Source organism: Centrocercus urophasianus, unplaced genomic scaffold (genome assembly GCF_019232065.1).
Source record: "Centrocercus urophasianus isolate 14NV4802_14NV808 unplaced genomic scaffold, USGS_Curo_1.0 seq_15, whole genome shotgun sequence".
Lineage (NCBI taxonomy): Eukaryota > Metazoa > Chordata > Aves > Galliformes > Phasianidae > Centrocercus > Centrocercus urophasianus.
This window is the reverse complement of record NW_024884697.1, coordinates 39009041-39028760: the sequence shown is the minus strand read 5'-3', so window position 1 is coordinate 39028760 and position 19720 is coordinate 39009041. Positions and strand designations below refer to the sequence as shown.

General features: G+C 38.2%; 1 protein-coding gene across 1 annotated transcript in view; it reads right to left on the bottom strand.

Annotated features, from left to right (window-relative positions):
- The window catches only part of TMTC2 (transmembrane O-mannosyltransferase targeting cadherins 2), a 234499-nt gene that overhangs the window by 82634 nt on the left and 132145 nt on the right, over positions 1-19720 (bottom strand). Inside the window, exon 3 of the mRNA XM_042815952.1 lies at positions 9139-9967. Within this exon, the coding sequence (XP_042671886.1) occupies positions 9139-9967 (829 nt within the window). The remainder of the gene's footprint in view (positions 1-9138; positions 9968-19720) is intronic.

Sequence of the window (19720 nt, the reverse complement as noted above, 5' to 3'; positions counted from 1 at the left end):
GGAATGCTTTAGAGAACTAAACTGACTCAGGCAAAGACGTGACTGTGTGTTAAATTTGCAAACTTCCTAGCTTTCTAAACAGCAGGAAGGATTCTAAAAATAATAATATATATTTCAAAACTATCACTTAAATCCCAAGTGGTGGACTGTAAGCTAGATTAAATGGAAGGGTGTACTTAACTAACTGAAATGACAGCCCTGGTTCTCAGAGCTAAAGTAGATGGATCAAGTTGGCCCACTTCCAGGCAAGGGTAACAGAGAAGACAACAACCTGGGAACATGCCAGAACAGTCACAGGAGGGCTGGAGTTTATCAAACCAACGTAATTCTAAGAGGACTACATGTGTCAGATTTGGAAAAGGCAATATACTTCATATCTGGGAAGAAAGCTTCTCTATGAGACTTCAAGGTGAGCACTGTTTGCCCATTTTTAAATCACTTATTAAGGCAAGATAGACCTTGTGAAGCTTTACCATCCAATAAATGTTCATACTGGTATGGAAATACATATCACACAGAAGAAAGTAGATCATAAAAATACACACTTGCAAGTAGTGAAACTAAGAGGCTAAAATAATTCACTAATAGCCCATACTCTATCTTCTTCATTCTGAGAATAGAAATAAATGTTCAACATGCCACAGTGCCTAAGCAAAGAGAACGAAAAGTTCACCTATTTTTTTTTTTATCTTTTCTCTATTTAGGAACAAAACTAAAAGCAAGCCTTCTGCTTTCCTCCCAAGGTATCCCCATGGAGAATCTGGCAGCCCATGGCTTCAACAGGTACACTCTTTGCTGGGTAAAGAACTGGCTGGATGGCTGCACCCAGAGAGTGGTGGTGAATGGAGTTAAATCCAGTTGGCGACTGGTCACGAGTAATGTTACCCCAGGGGTCAGTACTGGGTCCTGTGAATATCTTTACTGATGATCTGGATAAGGACATTGAGTGTACTCTCGGAAAGTCTACTAATAACACCAAGTTGGCAGGAAGTGCTGATTTGCCTGGGGGAAGGTAGGCCCTGCAGGGCAATCTGGACAGGCTAGAAAGCTGGGCTGAGGCTAATGGCATGAGGTTTAACAAGACCAAGTGCTGGATGCTACACTTTGGCCACAACAACCCCAGGCAATGCCACAGGCTTGGGACAGAGTGGCTGGAAGACTGTTATAAAGGAAACAGACATGGGGGTACTGGTTGACACTTGGCTGAACATGAGCCAGCAGTGTGCTCAGGTGGCCAAGAAGGCCAATGGCATCTTGATTTGTATCAGAAACAGTGCTGTCAGCAGGAATAGCAAAATGATCATCTCTCTGTACTCAGCAATGGTGAGGCTACACCTTGAGCAGCGTGTTCAGTTTTGGGCCCCTCACAACAAGAAAAGACACTGATGTCCTGGAGCCTGTTCAGAGAAGGGCAATGAAGCTGGTAAGAGGTCTGGAGCACGAGAAGTCTTACGAGAAGTGGCTGAGGGAACTGGGATTTTTTAGTCTGGAGGAAGCCCAGGACAGATCTTATCACTCTCCACAACTAACTGAAAGGAGGTTGTGGAGAACTGGAGGTGGGCCTCTTCTCCTATGTAACTTGTGATAGGACTGGAAGGAATGGCCTCAAGTTGTGCCAGGGGAGATTCCAGTTGGACATTAGGAAAAGCTTCTTCTCCAAAAGAGTGGTCAGGTGCTGGAATGGGCTGACCAGAGAGGTGGTGGAGTCATCGACCCTGGAGGTGTTCATGGAATATTTAGATGTTACACTGAGGGACATGGTTTTGTGGAACATATTGGTGATAGGTGGACAGATGGAATGGATGATCTTGGAGGTATTTTCCAACCTTGGTGATTCTATGATTCTCTACTGCAACTGCCATCCTATCAGCCATCACCTAATTTTCATGTGACTCAGGGCTGGCAGAGATGATAATCCAAGCGAGAGAGGTGAATAACACCTGGTTACAAAGGATATTGGGAAAACAAAAGGATTTTTCACTGCCAGAAAAGGCATTAAATGTGCATAAATTACTGTCACGTTCACATCAAAGATTTTTTTCTCTACCAGACTTATGCAATAGAGCCTCAACACATACTCCTATGCGATCTAGTACAGACAGCAAAATGAATACAAGTAACTCATGATGAAAACCAGTATGTAAAGAAAGTAAGATAGTGGAACACCTGGATGAGTATCTAAACAAGCATGCTTAGTTTGAGAAACAACCTGGATAATCTCAATTTTCCTTTTAATAGTAATTCTTTGTCTCCAAAATGTTCAGTCTAGGTCCAGAACATACATGAAAATGGATTGAAGGCCAGATCTTTAATCAGACAGGAAAAAGAATAAACTATCAGTTTTTGGCAAAAAATAAAAAAAAAATAAGCAAAAAAATAACCTCAAACATAATCCACTGCACTTGATAAGCTACAAAAAGACACTTTGCCAAAACTAATTCCTGTTGGACCAGAGGTGGAGTTTTTGAACTGCAGTTTTCAGCACAGATGAGCTTGTTGAATGATTTTGCAGAGCACCTCTGGGAAGGCTGAGGAAGGAGTAACAGCCTGATGAGTCCATGTTTTAAAACAGAGTAATAGAGCCCAAAATTGTTTATTTCCTTAAATTCTTAGTATATGCAGAGGGGAAAAATAAAGTCTAGCCAGTAGTTAATAACAGATTCGCTTCTTATCTTACTGCTATTTAGGATTCACATATCAGAGATATTGTTGGACTGTGCAAAAGGGAAAAAATATATATTTACTATCCTTGTATTCAGTCCTCTACAGACATTAAGAAAGAATATTGGGCTTTCTGACATCCTGCTGAAGGAGCAGCAGGTATCCCACAGTGACTTGTGTTTCAAAGGAAATTACAGCACTGCTGAAGAACTGAAAGAAAGAATACTGACACTGGAGAATAAATTTAGACTTTGAACTGAAGTGTAAACCACTTTCCTTCAGCTCTCCAACATATTTAGCATAACCAGACTGTTTTGCTGCGGCTGGACTGCCTGTGGGATGCTCAAATGCTCTAGATAACTATGGCTGCTTCCAAACAACTAATGGCTATTCTTTCCATGCTTTCTCATCAGCCATGGCAGCAGTTCTGCCATTTACATAGTCCTACACTATTTTCAGACAGCAGTATTTTTATTTAACTTCCAAACAATTCCAGGCAGTTCACTTGCTGGTTCTGTTTTTAAGCTGTTATGACTGGCAGACAGAAGAAGTATTTTCTGTTTCTTTTAAGAACACTGAAGCATCCTGAACTACATTTACTCCTCAAAAACACTTTTATTTTAAAAAAGAAAAAAAAATAAAGCAGTATCTTACATACACCCCAATAAAAGAACTATATAGAGATACAAATTCATGTACTGCTAGCAATATTTTAAAATGTGTTAGTCTTTGTATTTTTTACTTACATCAAATAATTTAATTATTGGGTGGATTTCCATGTACAGTAGATGGTGTAAGGGTTATTATTGATGGTTGGAAACATTTTACAGCCAAGACAGAAGTTATAGTTCCCTTACAGTAAAATAAATAAACAAATAAATAAATGCCAAACTTAAATTTCTGAGCAAGGCTGAAAAGAATAATACAAGTCCGAGTAAATATCCACCCAACATTTTGTCAACAGATTAAATGTCAAAAAGTTCTGGTGAAGGCACTCTTAACAATAAGCACATTCAAAGAAGGCCATACTTTTAAACATATATTCTCCTTTCACCTTGTCATTACTAGTGACAGAATAATATTAGTAATCATGGAAAATACTGGTTTATTGTACAGTTTTTTCTTTAATTCCTTCTTCACCTAGCGCACCAGAAGATATTATAAGTATTCCTTGCTGCACTAATAGATGCTATTTTCATTCTCTTAAAAGAGGAAGGCAGGACTGCTTACTCACAGCTACTGTTAGCACAGAATCATTTTCTAAGAGTGGGGTAACTGCAGAAAACTGTCAAATCAGATGGAAACAGCTCCTAGTACTTACTTCTAGCCAAATGCACAGAAAATCAGACCACAAAAGCTCTACAACTACGAGCATGGATTTTTATATATTTATCTATATTATTGGAGGGGGAGGGGAGGTGAGGGGCAACTGTTGGGTGAGCAAAATTTGGGTACTAAAAATACATATATTTATATTAACAGGGAACAAAATTAATTCAAGTTACGGTTGTTGTTTTTTTCTTTTCCTATACTTACTTTTTTATTTAAAACAACTCCTAAAGCAAATGTGTTTGATTGGTGCAGTATTAAAGATATAAACTAAAGAGGAAATCATCACTACAAACAATTTGATATGGAAAAAAAAAATAAATTTGCAATTTTAAAACCCATTTAAAATAATTAACATTCTTTTTTTTTTTTTTCCAGTACAGATGGAAAGGCAGGTATTAAATTTAGGCAGTCCTAAATTTAGCTTTTAGAACTCCCTTAATTTAGCCAATGGCAAACAAAACTCTAAACTAGTAGCCCAAAGTGACATATAAACTACATATGAAACAAAAATGCCATTACTTTTTATGACTACTCAAATGAGCATAGAGCCACTCCACACATTTTTGTTCAACTAAGAAGCTTCGTAATGTCAGAATTCATACTTGTATCTTCACATTCACAAGTATGTACAGAGGCAGTCCTTGACGATCCTACGTTAAACTGATAGCAACAAATGAAGCAAACAAACACAATGTAAGAAACTATGAAGTTCCAGGGGCTGAAACCAAAGCTATGCCAAAATGCCAAAAATCAAAGCAAGTTCTACAAATCTTCTACAGTTGCCAATATAGCAGAATGAGGCAGGAAGATCTGACAACCTTGTCACAAATGAAAAGAGAAGGATAGGGAAAAGGAACATTATAGTTGAGAAGTGTATTTCAATATTAGACTATCTTTTAAAAATATTCAGCAAAATTGAAAGATTTACCATTACAAGAACTGGGAGCAGAAGGAAGAATGGAAAGACAAGAAGTGTCTCTCTACCTGTACAGAATAACAGCTATTGTCTGACAACATCATGTTCATTCGTAAGTCCAGGTGTAGGCATCACAGTGATGTGGCAATACTGCTTCTGGAAGTACCTGCTTCCTCCTGTATTCCCCACTGAAAACAATGTTGTCACATATATTTGAATTTAGTAAGACTTCAGTGCACAGTTGAAGTTAAGCATCCACTGAGTAAAGGTGCACAATTTGGTACAGCAAGTCAACTCACTTCAGGAAGGATCTTCAAAGTTCACTTATAAATCTCACAGTAGGAACCAGGAACTGAAATTTCACCTGTAAATATGATCCAGAAACTAATACCTCTGCAGCAGTCTAACAGCCTAAGTTTCTTTCTGCTATTTTCTACTTCCTTATTCAGAGCCTTTAACAGTACAGCAAACATATCTGAACATGAAAAATCGTTATGGTGTGGACTACAGGTACAAATTGGACTAGAAGTACAAGATGATGCTTTGTGAAGCTACTTCTGGTACTACAGAGAAAACCTGAGATAACAAGATGCAGTGTCATTATAATTTCACATTATACACAAGGTATATGAACAAAGGATGATTCAGTCTAATTGTGACAGAAAAGATGTGACAGTTACCACCCATTTTTAACTTTTTAGTTTGTTTTTACATGTTAGAAGGCTTCCTTCACTTTAAAAAACCCCTTAAATAACGTGAACTGTTTTATATCCATTCAGCTGCTCATTAAGTTGAAGGCAGCAGAGAGAAACACTTGTGCCTTTCCCTCCCTGGTGACAAAACACACACACAGCCACTTCAGAGCCCATAAACTACCTTCATCAGCCTTGCCTGTTTTTGCCCCAAGTGCTAACAAACCATAACGAGGCAAGGCTCAGATTACTATAAAGATATCTACAATACTAGTAATAACCAAAACAGCAAGGGAGCAAGCCAAACAACAGACAGGGCCATGGAATCTCAAATCCTGCTCTCACTCCATCAGCTAATGCCAGCAGCCACTGTGGCACACCCTCAGAGAGGCCTGGGCCTGCACAGCACCATGGGCAGCCTCGGCACGGTTGGTGCGCTTGACTCTCAAGTGGTGTGGCTTTGTTGTTGTAGTTTTGGAATTGCTGTGCTTTTTTTTTGACAGACAAGGTGATCAAAGCACCATGCGCTTTGGAGTATTTTTTTCCACACTGTCAGTGATTGGCACAAACAAGCTGGAAAAATGTAACTGCACGAAGGCGACAGCTGCTTGCAGGGCAGCAGTTCCCTCACCTAAGGCAGAACACTGCTTCTCTGCCTGCGCTTCTGCAGGGCCCCAGTGTGGGTCCTGACAAAGAGCTTTGGAAAACAGTCAACACCCATTTCTTCACTGAGGACTGAGAAGCCACTGAACAACTTCATCCAACAGCCTCTCAGCAGCAGAGAGGTTATGTTCTTGGACATACTGCAACACAGAGGACTTGATTATAAACCAACACCATATGAGATAACACCTTTCCAAGACAGTTCAGTCACACTAGCACATGGATGCACCCATGCTAATAACTCACCCCTCCATCGACCTTGTAAGCCAAGCACATCAGGTCAAGGCTGTCACATATCCAGCTGCAGAATGGTTTCCATCCACTAGGCCAGAATACAGATGAAACTACAAAAACAACTCCACTCCCAGCTCTAACAAAACTGCTCTTGCAGATTTCTACTTTGTATCGCTCCCAGCAGGGAGCTTTTGAAGGGATCCCTCTTTTCTCTTTAGCCTACAATAGAAGATGCTATTGTTCAGAAGCTCCTTACAGGAGGAGGGAGGATTAATGGAGCCTTCAGGGAAAACAACTCTGCAGATCAAAATGATCAGAAATAAGAAAACACTCATAAGGAGAAACGAATGAGTGGCAGCTTCTTCTTAGCAGTCCAGAAGGAAGGAAAACCCATCTCCACTACAACATTTGACTGAACAGTCCATTGTATTTCTGTTTGAATAGCCTATTTATCACTGGCATTCAATTTTTTTTTTTTTTTTTTAAAGGAGGCAAACAAAAATAAATTGTTTTTTCTACGTCAACTTCTTTTAGTTACTGAAGAGTACTGTGAATTGCTGATCTCCTAATGCTTTGGCTGGATTGGCAGCCAGTCTAGTCCAGTCGGGCTTGCCTAACGGTATGAGAAATAGAAAATACAATTAGCATAGTCAAAGCCAGCGATAATCTAGGAGGTATTCACAATAATGAATAGAGTTGGGTGACAGGTTGCTTTAGCTGGGAGTTTCTGATACCCAGCCTTGTAACAATGTGTGTGGGCTAGTAAATATTCAGCAGAAGTTTAACAGGGTATTTTAAGGAGATTTACAGTCAGCTCAGTCATGTATCACCACACTGACATGCAGTCTTTGCTTTTGCATATCATACGAGAAACTTAATGTCAGCTTATACGGCAATCATATATATTTAAGTCTGTGCATACTGAGATGTCTATGATGAAAATAGCTTGCCTAGTCTCCTGGGAGCATAATACACAGCATTCTACTTTCCAAACAACACTATACTGAATTCTAATACTGAAAAAAAAAAAAAAAAAAAAAAAAAAAAAAAGTAGATTTTTTTCTTTTTAATCATTAAAACTGGCTCAAAGCAAGTAGATGACTGCTTATACAGTCTGAGATATCTGGGGATCTCTACCAAGAGTGAAGGCAACATACTTTAATCTTTTAATACACATTTTGTCTTTTCAAGGAGATCCAACATTTTAGTGCAAGCTTTACACTGTCACTAAATTGGTCTCACTGTATCTTACAATCACTGTGGTATTTCAGCATTTTTGTTCAGTTACTTCTCTTTTTTTTGCCCTCATACGATAAAAAAAAAAAAAAAGTAGAAATTGGATGTGCTTGTTCAGACTTAATAAAAAATAAAAAGTCACTGCAGCAACAAGATTCACAGTTTTACATTCATTTTCATCTAGGGCAACAAAGCATACAATGAAGAGTTACAAAGTCAGACTGATGATTGACAAGCTACTCTAACACTGCTTTGGAAGGCACCTTATCTGCCAAATCCACTTTTACACTCTCTATCAGCTCACACTAACATCTGCATTTGCTTCTCATCATCACAGCTTTTAGACTATGGCTTAACTGCATAACCAAAATGCACAGTCCTGTCAGCAGATGACTTCACATTATATAACGGGCTTTGGAGCAGCAAACTAGAAAAACTCAAGTGTGATATGTTCAAGAGCTGTCAAATTTTTCTTTCATACACAGGCAAAGCAATCAGTGATCCCTTCTCGCTCCTGATGAATTGTGGATAATGATGGCTTAGTCAGTGCCTACACTGCACTCACAGGTGGTATTTTGACTGCTTTCACGTAAACTTACTTGTGTGCCAAGAGCAGGACAGCCAAGGCATCAAGGATTCCCAGCTGGATCTGCTGTATATGCTGAAACCACAGAACTACAGCTAAACACTGCTACCGATCCCTAAACGAACCAGTTTACTGCCAGTTTGGATGTGTTTACACTAGCTGCAGTCACCTTTCATTACAGCACAGATACAATCTTTGGGTGAAATAGCTGGGCAATGTTACCAATGACATTTAAACATTAACATGAAGGTGTTAGTATTTGACAGTAACTCTTTACAGTACTTGCATACAGGAGGAACCACAGTAATTTCCTAGGCTGAATAGTATGACCTAATTTCCTCATTTTTAGTATGTAGCACTGACATTATTTGCGTCACATGAAATAAAAAAAAAACAACCAAACACCACTTTGCTAATGCTGTCCTTTAGTATTTCTTATATTTTCTGTTCACAGCAAATAGAACATCCAGTGAACATTAGAAAAAGCTCCATTAGGTTGACTGAAACCAGACTCCAAATGGAAAACTATCACGGTGGAGACTGTAATACTCATACTCATTAAATTTCAAAACGTAGCACTAAGATCAATGAAAAATAAAGTGTCATCTTACCTTAGGATCTCGTTTTCTGCACGCTGATGTGAAACCTGTGACACATAATCAGAACACTTTCCTGTTTTTCCTCATTTCTGCTCAAGTATACACTGTTTTAAATGGACACTTTCTGAGCATCTTCTTAGAAACAGTTAATAAAATCAGACAATTCAAAGGCTAAGACAGATAAGAAGTGAAACATTTATCATAAAGAGTAAAAATTACCTTTAGCAGGGTTTACTTTTATTCCTGACCTATACAGCATCTCCTCATTCTGCCAGTCCCCATTTCTGACAACAGTCTTGAGTCCATAGAAAACAATCAATGCAGCAGTGGAACAAAAAACCAAGTTCTTCAGAAAGCGTTTTTGGGTTTTGACATAAAGGGCTCTGACACCTACTGTAACCAGCAGGCAGAAGCCCATACTAGGAACATACAGCACACGCTCTGCTATTACAAAGCCAACATAGAAAAATAGGTTTGTGGCAGGAATAAAGGGCACTATTAACAAAGACAGAGACAGAATGACAATGTTCTCAGTTGAAGGAAGCTGTAGTTTCAGGATTTCATGCTTTTTTATGCCATTCTCTTCCTTCGATGCAAAACTTGACTTCCCCTCTAGTGTCTTATATTCCATTTCAGAGTGACAGCTATGCCCATTAGCATTCTGCTTGCCATTCATTACACTTTTCCCATTGCATTCTCTTTCATTGCTGGAGCCCTTCAAGCTGAAGTAGGCGAGGAGGAAAAGTCCAGCATAGAAGGCCACAGTGTGTAGATTTCTCCAGTCGCTGACTGCCTTCAGAAGAGGCACAGCATCCATTGACCAGTCAAAGCTGAGGGTGTCTGGACAGAACAACAGCCAGAGGTTCTTTGTTGGCAAGTAAAGGAAGGTCAGCATTCGTGTGAGAAAACTGTCTGAATCAGCTGCTGGATTGTCAGAGTTGGAAAAACTTGGGGGCTTGTTGCCCATCCAGTATAAGCGGATACCCAGCAGTGCAGTCCCCCAGGAGGTCAATAAACCAATGCTGAAGAAAAGGTTCAAATTCTTCCTCTGAAAGGAAAAAAAATAAGCAATCATAAGTCTAAATTAGCACGAGGTATTTAATTCACAAACAAAAGGAATCCAGAAATATCTCATACAACTATTTTTGGTAATGAAAACCAAGCACTGCAGGTCTGTCTCAGGTGTTTGGTTCACAGAACGCTGGAGTGAACCGTACACTGCTGACCATAAACTAAAAGAACAGGTTCGTTCCTGTAAGCCCCCCGAAGCTTGTAAGAGAATCAAGTCTTGAGATCTTAGAGCTGTCAGTCCATGCTTATCACTTATCCCAAGTAGCCGTATAACGATTTGAAGAATATGTAAGTTAGAGGAATTTATGGAACATTACATTGGTCTTCATATAACCTGCCAAATCCCTTATTCACTTCTGGCAGTGGCTGAACCAACAGTTTACCTCAACAAAATTTAAAGTTACAGGACTGCTCCATTTTTCCTAACAGACACATTTCCTAAAGTAATACTTACGGAATTTCACCTAACAACCAAATAAACATTCCAACCAGCCAAGAAAAGAAAACAGTTTCCATGTTTAGGTCTTCCAGTTCCAGTTAATTACAATGTTCATTTGGAGCCGTCAGATGTGCCTATTACTGAAAGCTCCATTTCATTCTGCATCTCGCAGCCAAACGTTGTTTTTTTTCTTCAAGAGCACCATATTAAATCACAGCTTTAAAAATCTTTCACATCTTTATACTCATCTAAATAAAAATTTGTGAAGCATTCAGATGCCTCCACCTACTCATGTCATCATACTAGCAACCATAAGCTGCCACTTATTTATGGAATAACTGAACATTTGCCAGGTGAAGCTGCTTGTTGGGTTCTCCCCCTCCCCATTAGAAAGTACTTACTTATTCATACACTTGCAGAAACATACCACTTCTGCCTGAATGAAAATCAGAAGAAGCAAGACTTTCTCACCTATTTCTAGGATTGATGAGCTTAAATTCTGCTTTCAACTACATGGGCACCCTAAACAAAAGCTGTTTTGGATTACTCTCTTTTTGGCAGAAATATCTGTAAAAGCAAAAATATGAGTAATTTTTATATTTCATTTTCTTAGATGCTCTCTGTAAGAACAGAAAAATTATTTGCCAAGTAGCTCCAGACACAGTGTGAGCACTTTGTTATTATTTCCCCACATTATTACAAAAAATTAGTTGTCAATCATCTTCCTTTTTATCAGGTCTGGTTTTTTCTCCATCTCAAACTACACATTCCTGGTATGGTTATTCACTGAACGTTTCTTATGTTTGTTACTGATAAACAAGACCTCACAGTGGAACTTTTTATCTTATTTCTTTCAAACACCGTTTTCTTCTTCATGGGGTTACTCTCTCCTTGATATCTTGACATACAGGTGACTGTGCTACTCCATTTTAGGTTTGCTTTTAATAGTTGTCTATCAACAGGTCACCCAAAATGTAGTCATCATAATTTACTTGCTTATTTCACGAAGAAATTTACTCCCATTCACATTTCTGAGAGCTTTTCCTTGTGAATTTAAACTATTTAATGACAGTTAGATTAATTCATTCAGTTTTGAGGAGATATGGAAGAATGCAAAGGAGGCATTAGCAGGGAACAAACAAATTCATAATGAGAATGATTTACATATCTATATCAGATCCACTCGAAAAATGTTGCACCTTTTTATACATGAAGCAAAGTCTGAGTCCACATATTTACTATATTGATTACATTTTTTTATTAGTTTCTGCATACTTTTATATTTTGGAAATTCAACACCTTTTTAGTAGTAAACCAATCAAAATCCGTATCTACTCTTCATGATTAATATATTCCTTGGAAAGCCTAGTGAAACAGACTACTTTGACTTGTAAGCTACTTAATTCTTTACAACCCACCTGAGGTACTGTTTTACCCCTACCTGATAGAATTGTCTAAATGACTTAATGTTATAAAGCCATGTAAACTAGTTACCACAAAAAATTCCAGCTAACTTTGTTTTTGGAATAAAAATACAACCCATATTTCATCATTTGCATGTATTCCCTCATAGTAAAAATTTATTTTCCTGATTCAACCTGCTCTTCCATTCCCAGTACATTTTGGTACACTAAAATCTTTGCCTTCTCTTCTCTGGCTTCATTATTTCCAAACTTGTTTCCTTCAAACATGCAGATGACAAATTCTCATATGCCAAATGTAACTCTTTTTTGCTCTTTTTATATATCCTTCTTTAGTCTCCACAGAGGAGTACAGGAGAATGCTTAGAAAAAGAAAAAATAATAAGCTGGAAAGTGGAAGATGGGGGAGTTTTGTTCATTTGTTTGCTTGTTTAATTAGTAATTCAGAGCAGGTCTTTGCTGGAAGACCATAGCACAAAAAGATTAAGACATCCTGAGTACTCAGCAAGTGAAACTTGATTAATAGACAAGAAGTGAGCTTTCATGGATTGCTTAGACTGCTTTGTTATTTTGCTAATACTTACTTAACAACCAGAGGGAAATCTCCCTTTCCTAAAGTTCTAACAATTGCACTTTTCAACTAAATGCAATGAGAGTTCACATTACAAAGTTCTTCAACAACGCTCACACTGCAGCAGATACACCATGCCTCGTGGTTAACAGAGAAACCTGCTAAAAACTTTCAGATCTTCTTCATACATCATAAACCAGTAACAATGAAAAGTTTGCCTCTTACTCCTAGCCTTAGAATGCAAACAATCTGGACCTCAAAGCTAATCCATCCTCACTGCTACAGTAATTATTTACAGCCTTCCTTTTAAGCTTAAATTTAAGAACTGTAAGGTCTGGATCCTCAGACATTTTGGATCTATAAAGAGCACCACATTTCTATACGCAGTATTGTGTTTCATGCTCTAAGAATACTTTTCTTTAAGACTTTACACCAGTGTCAAATGAAATATCTCAGCATATGAACAGTGGATTCAGAGGTATTCAAGTAGGTGATTTTCCACTCCAGCATATCTATCTATCATGCCACAGAATACTACTTAAACCAGAAGAGGACCTCTGGCAAATTCCAAAGCTTAATTATTGGGCTACAGGAGTGGAGTGCAGGCTCCTTAGAGACAAGTGGTCTGCATCCTTCCACAGCAGCTTTTTGACACGTGACCCTTCTCAAAAGCCAGCAGCTGTACATCTTGTTAAAACTAACTACACGTTCACTGCAGCTACCAATAACCTGTGTAACATTGAGCTACCAGTGCAAATTTTTCATGGCTCAGATGACATCTTCTGGATTTAGTTAAAGGAAAAAATAAATACTAAAATACTTCCCAAAACTTAAAAAAAAAAAAAAAAAGTTTATCACAGATAGAGTTGGCTCCAAAGAGGAATGACAGACTCATTTTTTTCCTCTCTCATCACTTAACCTCACGACTTTTGCACAAATATAGTCAAAGATAATTAGGCTTAGCTCATATTCTGGTATTACTTTCTTCCAGGCTTTGTACAGAGAACCAATGAGAGGGGGAAAAACCAATCAAAATATGACGTAATATCATCAGCTCACCAGTACACTTCCATCTGCAAAGAAAGTGCTTTCAAAATGAACTCTGCTTTGATAAGCACTTTCACCAGCAACTCTTCCCCTGCATGCACTTAGTGCAGCCCAGCAGCAGGAAGAGATCCTCGGTAATGCTTGGCAGCAAGGATTTGGATTACTGTACTCATGAGCCCTAATCCAGCCCATCTGCCATATGTTTTGACACCCCCATAAATCCTCTAACCTTTCATAAGTAGTCATTTTCATCTGAGGAAAAAATGAGCACTGATTTAGATCAGATTTAACATTTCTCCTGCCTGCTAACAGTCAAGTACCACCACCGCAATTTTAGTGCTTGTGACTGCAGAAGTCCTTTTCATCTCCCTACCAAAATCCATCTGCATGACCCACCCACATTGTACATTTCCCTTGCATTAAATCCTAATTCCTCACTCCATTATACTGCTCTTAAATAAGGCACTGCAGCAGATTGCTTGATTGGGCAGCCCCTGCCAAAGCTCAGTCATCACCTAAGCAGTATCCAAAGCATTTTCAAAAGACACCGTTCTTTTAACCTCCCCTTGTCCACTGTACAAAACAGCATTAAATGCAGCATGTGGTCAAACAGGCCAGATATCAAAATCAGCAGGGCTAACCACACACAATTTGCTATTTATAGAACTTGGGAAATACAGAAAATAAACTGGGTAAGTCATCAGGCATTACTCAAAAAAGAGTCTATTTTCCAACACAGAGCTCCTTGAAAATATGTTGGCTCAAGAACTGGGGCTTCCCAAAGCAGCCAAATCACCAGACTAGGCTGACAGTATCTTGTTCCCTGACAGGATCACAGATGAGCTGAGTCTAAGCTGAACCTGACTGCAAAACCCAGATGGGCCAGGAACGAGGCAGCTTGCTACAGCCCAAGTCTGGCCCCGTACTGAGCTGGCAGCAGCTTTCCCAACTCCCTCTCCAGCTTCCCTACTTGTTCCCACTATTTTTGTTCCTGGCTCATGACCCACCAAACGAGGTCAGCTCATTTACATTGGACAGCAACAGCAGCCTGAAGGCCTGTTCTTCCTTGGAGCTGGAGTTCTGCCTATAGCTTTTCCAATGCTGTGACCAATTTAATGCCATTTACTTTGTGTTACGAACCCACATGGTTATTCCTCGGTGAAGAAGTTACTGCATTCATAAAGCAGCAGAAGAGTATGTGTACATATTTTTACTGTAATTAGCAAGTAGCACAATTTGAGCAGTCTTTATTAGTGTTGACTTGCATTATTAAAATTAAAATTGAGTAACAAATAGTGGCATTTAAAATTTACGGTCTTCCTCTAAAATCTGTAATATGAATCTTTAAAAACAGAATGAACTCCCAGTCTCTCAGCTGAAAAAGTAATTGCTGGAACTACCCTGAAAATGATAAATTGTGTTAAGAGCAACAACTGGATGAATGACCAAACGTAATACAAGAGCAGAAGGGACAACATTTCCCTTGATAATCTGGGAGCACGAGCCATGCAAAAAAGAAGGCTCTCTGTAGGTAAGCCTGCTCAGTGTGACAACTGTGTAGCTACAGCCATCTACTCACCTTCCTAAACACAGGAGGTGAGGAGTCCTCTGAGACTAAGACACTACACTTGAATGGCCAGACTACCCAGGAGTACTGCCCAGCCCTGCAGTTATTAGGATACAGCTAGATATGTTGTCTAACAGTAGTAGCTGTATTTCATCCTCAGAAGAACAGATAAATGTTCATAAAAAGAATGCTGTACAAAAGGCAAGGGCAACTCTAACTGCACAAAATTGCACCTGTATGTGATGTGAAGCAAGTGCTGGGCTCTTTTGAGAAACATCTGAGATTACAGCAGATCACAAGCAGCTCCCTTAAACCACTGCTTAAAAGGCAAATGCTGTACTGGGACTACCAATGAAAGCACACCCTACTAGACACGTGCTTCAAGTAATGTTTCCACTCTTCTCAGTACAAGGAATTCCTAGAACTGTCTGCTTCCAGCACATAACTATTAGAAATAAATGGAGGAAACAGAGAGAAAGAGGTCAGAGGAGGAGAATGAGACTGATTAGTGATCTAGAAAAATGTGTCCCATGAGGAAAGAATGAAGAACATAAGCTGTTTATGCATGACAGCTGCCTGCCAGTACAGAAATGACTAGGAATGAATAGGAAAGGAATAATCTGTTTTCTACATCTTTGTCCAATGGATAAAAATAATAAGCTTCAGTTCAAGAAAGGAAGATCTCGGTTAGCTATCAGGACACTTCCTGCTACTAAGTATAGGGATGCGCTGCAAAAACCTGCCATGGAGGTTGGTTCTACAGCTCTATGCTGTCTTTAAGAATAGAGTAAATTTGTGGGAAAGAAAAAGTAATGTCCCCATTAACCCAATCATGCTCCAGTCATTTCTGCACTAAACACCAAAGCTTCCTGCAATCCTAATTTGTTTCAGGGTTTGCATGACTTCAGCCAAAATGTTAGTTCAGATGATCCTCACATTTTGTTCCCTCAGTCATATCAGCATTTTTGAACACTTCTAAAATCCAGCCAAATCTAACATGTTCTTTTAAAGCAAAAAGAATCATATATAATAATAATCTGCAATCCATCAGTTTCAGGATGGTCTCTGTCATTATGACATCCTGTCTTCCTACACTAAAAACTACTCTGTAACATTCAAAGTTTCACGAAAAAAAAAAGTACAAAGTTAATAAAAACGTATCTGGAAGAGTCAATTCTTATTTTTAACATGTCCACTATCATGTAAAATCTATATTTTCTCTTACTATATTCTATCTATTGCTCTCATTGTCTTCAACATAAGCATCCCTCTACTCCAAGATAAATGCATACATGTTGAAGGGAAAACATAAAAATAAAAGACACAAAAAGGCAGATATTTTGTGTTGAGAGTTTTAGTATGACATCAATGTAAATGTTTGTTTCTGTTTACTATAAAAATAATAAAAATTCAAGCTTTCTGGTTTATAAAATAGTGCCATTGCTACCAGCAATTTACACCATGTAATGGCTACATACCAAACCAATCAAGTGAGAACATTAACAGCAATACTGACTCCAAAGTTGGCGTGATAATGTTATAGTTTCTTGATGACATACGAGCATAAAAAGGAAAAAAAAGTTAAGTAAATAATCCAAGCCAGGCTCTGCAAAACGCTAACAGCATACATAACAAAATGGGATACATGCTTGAGATTTTTTACATACTTTTTATAATATGCCACAAGACCCAAATAATACACACAAGCACAGGACACGACAGGACTTGCGTTTGTCTTTGCACTGCTTTTTTTGCACAGCAATTCATGTAAGTTGAAAAGGACCTGAGGGAAAACTTACCCCTGAAGCACTGACTGAAGGAGCTTGAGGATTTCAGGGAAGAGTGACCAGGCTCAGGCTTGGGGTTACACCTGAGCAACCTTGTGAGCAGAGGCCCAGGAAGAGAGGGAAAATCCTGCTGGGAAGGCAAAGCCTGCATGTGTTGTACAACCAGGCTGTCGTCTCAGAAAGGAAATGAGTTCCCAAGGCTGAAAGCCACAGTGCCACTTGTATTTCCCTCATGGTAACATGTAAGTCTGATCTGGCAATGCTTCTGAAATAAGTCACCTTGTGCATAGTGTTGACAAATACCGAGAAGCTACTAAAGCTCTGATCACTTGAACGGATGGGTATGTATTCTTTTCTTCTAAGGGAAGTTTGCTGTGTACAATATGCAGACATGCTTAAGGAAAAAGAGGCAAAGTATAAAATAACTCTTAGAGCACACGTGCAATCATTCCTCCAAACACACTCCAAAAATTATTGTGGCTCATTTCAGGTTTCCTACACTAATAAGATGGTAATAAAGGAAATTTGAAGCTTAAGAGTTTGCTTAAGATTCAGTAGAAGAAAAACAAATACTGTAAATGTGTAAATAGACAGATACTGACTAATGCAAATGAAAATTGATTTCATGAGTAAAAATGTCATTTATTCTCAAATTAAGCCTGTGGCAATGACTAATCAGCTCTATTAATCCAGTAGGAGAGAGTCATCAGTAACAAATTTCTGTACATGGGATAAACGTCAAGCTGTTTCCAGTTTTGAACAGCATATCCAGGTGTCACAGAAATCCATCATCCAGAAGGGCACAGAACGAAAGAAATCAGCTCCTACAGTGAAAAACCACCCAAATCTTACGTGTTGGGGCTTTTTTTGCTGGTTTGTTTTCTTACTAAGTCAAGAAAGTAGGTATTTTGTATAATTGCATCTTTACAGTATAGGGAAAGAACAAGTAGCAAAGCTATCTTGAATCTTCTTCCTAACAAAGAAAATATATTAAAAACTGTAATTGTAGTAAAGGTTAAACGCAGATAAATTGATAACTAAAATTCCTGATGATATGCAAAACTTACTCATCAGCTCAGAAGGCACTTTATATTATTAAGGAAGATTCATTTAAGACCCTCCAAAAAAATCACTTTTAAAAAACATAGATCAAAAGCTGATTTTGGCAAATATAGTTTCAAATCTACTGATTCAGCGAGATAGGAAAAAATAAAGGTAATTGTTTAGTTACTCAGAACACATTTGTGTGAAAAACTCCATACTAGGCTAACATGATCTGGATGCAATCTGTTCATTCTATGCTACAATAACATCACATTTGAAGCAGTGGGAACCACAAAGAATTGGAGAAGTAATGTACCAATGGCCCTGAGCCTCAGAAAGTCTTCTGAAAAAGCTTCAAAAAAGGCTTACATACTTTGGAGATTCTAAGTCACTTCTTGAAAGACAACTCTGAAAGAATACTAACAGCCTCTGTAAGACCTGACCAATAATACTGAGATCTTAGAGCAGCAAGACGGAGGGGAGAATTAGCATTTTAATAACAATTTCATTTTCTCCTCTTTTTCCATTAGATCAAGCTAGCTTCTTATAGAATCAGTTATGCTTGAAGACTAATTTAAAGAGAGGTTTTGCCATGTTCTGTTAATTTCTAGGGTAGTTTTTTATATTCATTCCCTATAGAATACACCAAATAGAAACGGGAATGAAAACCTATTAGAAAACAAATAGAACAAATTAAACATTTTTTCAGCAAATAGTACTGTCTAGATACATAAATAATGACCATCCAACGATTCTAGCAATTACCACTGCAACAGTATCACAGGAATAGAAATATGCAAACACATGTAAGAATATTTACCCAATAATAAAAACCACAAAAACTTAACACAAATGGAATATCCTCTACCTTGTTTCCCTACACATGAAATACAAAGATTATCTTTTGTGTGTGTGTGCTATTTTTTCCTACTTTTATTTTAAATATCTTCTCAAAGGATATTAAGTCCAGCCCTTTTGTAATCATGAACTGTATTATTAGGGTTTGATCTAGAGATAGAGTAAAAAGTAAAGCAGTTACTGACCTCAGTAATGCAAAATCGTATCCTTAATAATCCAAATAAAAAGAGAGCTATAAAAAACGGTGAACTAGAATATGGATGACAAAGCTTAATTCATGTCATGGGACTGAAATTGGCATGGTGACTCATTATGGTCCATTAAGCTAAGATGAAGAAATGAGGCAGCGAGCAACCTTCTGTGAACCAACACCAAAATACCTCTCAACCAAACTATTAGGGGGTGAAGTACATGAAAGAGGTCAATCGTTGGTACTGTAAGAGGTATGCTAAAGCCCCTTGAACAATTATATTAAACTTACATGAATGTCTGATTTTTAATAAGTATGATCTTTAATACCTCCCACTAGGCAGTGATCGGTGGTCAGATCAGCCAGGCTCTAAAACATTCCAGATTCTATGACGGAAATGAAAGTATACAAACACTCCTTTTGAAGAACATAAGAAAATTGATTTTATAATATATTCAGTACTCTATCAAAACATTTGTTTTAAATAAGTGTCTCCACTTTCTGGGCCAAACAAAGAGGAAGAAATAAAAATGGTGCAAATGTAATTGATTTTGCCTGCATATATTCATTCATATTCACACACATACATACATCCTTCCCTATTAATTCTTGGTTTGTAGGCCTCATGCATTGCAGACATGTTTCAGGCATCAAGGAAGTCGACAGCAACAGTCTTTCCTGTGTGGCTCCAGCACAAACAGCCAGCAACTCTGAAACTCATTCCAGTGTCATTAATGAGTGAAGTTTGGAAGTGTAGCACTTCGGAATCATAAAGAGATGATTTATAATGAGACCACTCAGTGGGA